The sequence below is a fragment of the Nicotiana tomentosiformis genome, chromosome 5, assembly GCF_000390325.3.
Source record: "Nicotiana tomentosiformis chromosome 5, ASM39032v3, whole genome shotgun sequence".
NCBI lineage: Eukaryota > Viridiplantae > Streptophyta > Magnoliopsida > Solanales > Solanaceae > Nicotiana > Nicotiana tomentosiformis.
Genome location: NC_090816.1, coordinates 112,983,227 through 112,987,986, shown reverse-complemented (window position 1 = coordinate 112,987,986; position 4,760 = coordinate 112,983,227). Strand labels below are relative to the sequence as shown.

Sequence of the window (4,760 nt, the reverse complement as noted above, 5' to 3'; positions counted from 1 at the left end):
CTCTACAGGACAACCACATTTGGGAAGTGGTTGAGCTGCCTAAAGGGAAGAAAGCATTACCTTGCAAGTAGGTCTATAAGGTGAAACATTTATCTGATGGCACTATTGGGAAACTCAAGGCAAGACTTGTAGGAAGGGGGGATATCCAAAGAGAAGGAATAGACTACACTGAAACATTTTCAACAGTGGTAAAAATGACAACTATCAAATGTCTTCTTACCATTGCACCTAAAAGAGGTTTGAATGTGTCTCAATTAGATGTAAATAATACCTTTTTACATGGTGACCTACAAGAGGAAATGTACATGAAATTCCCAGCAGGTATGACACCACCTAGTCCTACACATGTTTGCCTTTTAAGAAAGTCTTTATATGGTTTAAAGCAAGCTTCCTGACAATGGTATGCTTGACTTGCAGGGGCATTAAGTTTCAAAGGTTATCCATCATCATTAAATGATTATTCTCTATTTTTCAAGCAAACAGGAGGACTTATTTCTATTCTAGCTATTTATGTCGATGATATACTATTGATAGGAGATGATTTACTAGAAATTGAATGCATCAAAGACTTTCTCAACTCTAAATTCAAGGTTAAGAACCTAGGAGACATGCACTACTTCCTTGGGCTGAAAATTTTGCGAGAAAATAATGGTTTCATTGTCAGTCAACAAAAGTTACCTTAGATATGCTCAAAGAGTTTGATGTCTCTCACTTGCCTTGTGTAACTTCTCCTCTAGATCCATGTTCTAAACTTCAAGCAGAAAATGGACCTCTCATGGACAATCCTACTATATATAGACACTTAGTTGGGAAGCTGAATTACCTCATAAACACACGACCAAATCTCTCTTTTGCTGTCCTCACTTTGAGTCAGTACATGCAATGCCCTTGCTTGTCACATTTCTTTGCAGCATTGAGGGTTCTGAAGTACCTAAGTGTTGATCCTGGCCAAGGAATTTTTTTGTCTGCTAAACCATATTTTTCCTTACTTGCCTTTTGTGATGCCGACTGGGCTTCTTGCAAAGATACTTGTAGATCGGTGAGTGGTTTCTTCATTACTTTGGGAGGTTCTCCGATTTCTTGGAAATCAAAGAAACAAGTCTCCATCTCTCTTTCTTCTGCTGAAGCAGAGTAACGTTCCATGAGGAGAGTGACTGCCGAGCTAACCTGGCTTGTACGCCTCTTTCACGACTTTTCCACTCCTATTACTCTTCCAATCCCTCTTCACTCAGATAGCAAAGCAGCCATCCATATTGCCCGTAACCTTGTTTTCCATGAACGCACAAAGCATGTCGAACTCGACTGTCACTTTGTGCGTCAACAATTTCTCTCTAGGCTAATTACTCTTTCATTCGTTCCATCCAAAGATCAGTTGGTCGATCTATTTACCAAACCTCTTCCTGGGGGTTCTCATAGAGGAATTCTCTACAAGTTGGGGGCCACAACACTCCCCTCCAACTTGAGGGGGGATGTTAGAAAGTCGAAACCCCAGCTTATTTGGTCATCAATAGAGATATGGGGTGTGAACAGAAGAGAGGAGAAAGGGAAGATGAAGACCGACCAGACTAGGTTTATCTTTGATATAACCTAGGATGAATGTGTCGACTATTTTAAGGGAGGACGAACTAACCTAGAACCCGGGGAGGCCGGTCCGTGTCGAGATAGATATCATAATCAAACTCGAACAAGAATCGAACCATGACGAAGGGTAGACCTATCGTGCTGATAATCCAAAGACATAACCAACACTGACCGGGGATCAATTCGAGGGCTCAAACCAGGATCGGGCTTGAACCAAGATCACAAGTTCGAGCCGAAATCAAGCTCGAACCAAAATCGAGGATTCTAAGCGAGATCGAGCTAGCAGACAAAAGCCGTTGTAATCCCACTAGAGGGAATCTTGATATAAATTATGGAAAAGCTGACTTATCATGGGCCTCCCACTGAATGTTTATTTTATTATGCTTGGAGTCGAATCCCTCCACTATAAAAGTGCTTGGTTATCATTTCTGTAGGACAAGTTCTGCTGAGACTTACATTGTAATAAAAGTATTAAATTCTTCTACAGTAAAGAATCGCTCTTCCAGTTTCTTAGATTGATTCTATTTGACGAAACTTAAGGTTCACTGTTCTTGATAGCCTTATCTAGATTGCATTCTCTCCAATCTACATTTTACATTTTATTTATCCTTGCATTTTGTATCAAGTTACGCCACATATCCTCGAAAGTGCGTATAAATTCAACTCTATCCATTTTTCGGGTAAACATAACTACTGATAGTATCAAACTTGTCAAATTGGAAAAATTCCTAGTAATCTGACTTATAGTACAGAACTTAAGAGTACTTGCTCTAGAATCTAATAGTCTTGTTGGGACAATACCTGACCAGCTCAGTTCATTATCCAAGTTGATTTACTTGGGGTTTGGAACTAATAATTTCACTTGCAAGAAATACTATTCAAGGACCAATACCTTGGGATCTTGGCCAACTGCCAATTCTTCAATCTATCTTCAACATCTCCTTTATTAGTTATTTTTCTGTTACTGATACCATATGGAGAAGTTACACCAGACAATCTTGTTGGCTCCCTACCAGAAGAGGTTGCAGGTCTATCTTCTCTTTCAATTTCAGTACACTTGGCGCGTAACTTGTTGAGTGGTTCCTTGCCATTAGAAAAATCTCAAAGAGTTTTGTCAAATACAAATTATCATGTGAAATTACAAGCACCTCACGTTTTTATCGGAAATAACTTGTTTCAAGGAACAATTCCACAATCCTTGAAAGGATTGAGAAGTTTAGAATAAATTGATTTGTTACGTAACAACATCTCAAGAAGAATATCATAATTTCTTGGGAAACTACCTTATCTTTGGAAGCTTGATCTTTCATTCAGTGAACTTGAAGGCAAAGTACTAAATGAAGGGACCTTTGCAAATGCAAGTGCAATGTCTATTATCGGATATTCTTTTGATAATGATCTACCTAAGGCAGGGAGAATGACTTAATTACGAGGATATTATTAAATTAACCAAGGGGTGATAACCTGATTAATAAAGGAAGTTTTGGTTCGGTATACAAAGGGAACTTCAAGCATAAGAATATCACTATAGATGTGAAAGTAAGTAACCTACAACAAAAGATGGGCTTTAATTAAGGAGATTCTTGTATTTGAAAAAATACTATACATCACAATCTGCTCAAGATAATAAATGTTTGTTGAGGTGTTGATTGCCAAGGCAATGACTTCAAACTAGTTTTGGAGTTCATGGCCAACATAAGCCTAGATGATTGGCTTCATCCAAAGAATGAAGGTTGCCATATAACGAGTGTAAACATTATCCAAAGAATGAACATAGCAATAGATTGCGTATGCTCATGATTATTTCCACGGCGATGTTAAACCAAGCAATATTCTACTTGGTTAGGATATGACTACTCAATCTTGGTGACTTTGGATTAACAAAGTTTCTTATTAGATCATTAAATACTTCCTGGAGTAATCAGAGTGTTGACGCGCTAAAAGGTTCCATAGGATATATTGAGAACCTCTTCGATGGCTGCAATAGTTCCTAAAGAAAATCTCTTGAAGAATGAGTGTAAAGTAATCAAGAAACTGAAGATTTTTTTCCTGGAGTTTTCCTCCATTTATATGATTACATATCAGGTTTATAGTTTTTGAGGTCTTTCATTGAATATCAATTTTATTCACTTGGTCTTAACTCTTAAGCTAGCTTCTATTATTCTCATTTTTATTTTGTGAACACATAAAATAGTTCTAATGAGAGCCTTAATCTCATGTTGTCTCTCCCTAACGAAAGGCAAGTGATTGTATCTATTTTTGTTTGGAAAATAGTTAAATGTGTGTTAGGATTGGGAACTCGGGTAGTGCGAAATTTAGCCAAACAATGTTATAATGACAATAATAAAGATAATGCAAGTTGATAACAACGACAATTAAAGCATATAAAGAAGATACCAATTTAACGTGATTCGGTCAGTGTGACCTACATCTACAAGCGGAGATGAGCAATTTCACTATATCAATAAGAGTACAAAATTAGAGTAAATACTCTAATTAATCCCAAATACCCTAAGAGAATAACCTCACAAGATCACTCCAAAGAAAGGGTTCACACAAGTGCTTCCCAACACTCAACTCTCATACAAAACACTTTTAATAAAGGAGGAAAGAAAGAAACAAGAAATGAAGACTCAAGTCTTGTTGGTGTGTTTAAAATGAACTAATGTCCTTTCCTTTTATAGGCAAAAATGTGTTTGCCTCTTAGTTATAAAAGAAAAGATACAACTTGTGCAAATGATATCCACCACACAATGCAATATTTTTGGGTCCCAAAGAATATTGCCAGCAAAGTCTACACTTTGCAAATGTACTTATGCTTATGTGAGATGGACTCCATTAGCCAAAATATTTGCCATATTACAATGTGTTTATGTGGTTTCATGCTTAACTTTTGATATGTAACATTCACAATTTTTTTTACTAATATATTTGTGTCATTTGACAGGAAATATCTATGGACATATGGTAATCTTCAAGAAAGAGACCTTAACTCGAGGGATAAAGTCTTTCTTTCATAACCATAACCAGATGAAACTGTCTAATGTGAGGATCCAAGACTAATGGATACATAATTTTTCATCTTTTCGGCTTTTAATTTTGCAGAAAAGATTGAAGCTCGAAATTCTGTGTATTGACGAAAAACCTACTCGTGTCACCGAGAACTATGTAAACTAGCA

The 4,760-nt window shown here is 36.9% G+C and overlaps 1 protein-coding gene across 1 annotated transcript; it reads left to right on the top strand.

Moving 5' to 3' along the window:
* The first annotated feature begins 685 nt into the window (after positions 1 to 685).
* LOC138893011 (uncharacterized mitochondrial protein AtMg00240-like) lies at positions 686 to 1,135 on the top strand. The gene has a single exon (XM_070176775.1). It carries the CDS (start codon positions 686 to 688, stop codon positions 1,133 to 1,135), a length of 450 nt encoding a protein of 149 aa, XP_070032876.1.
* The last annotated feature ends 3,625 nt before the right edge of the window (positions 1,136 to 4,760 follow it).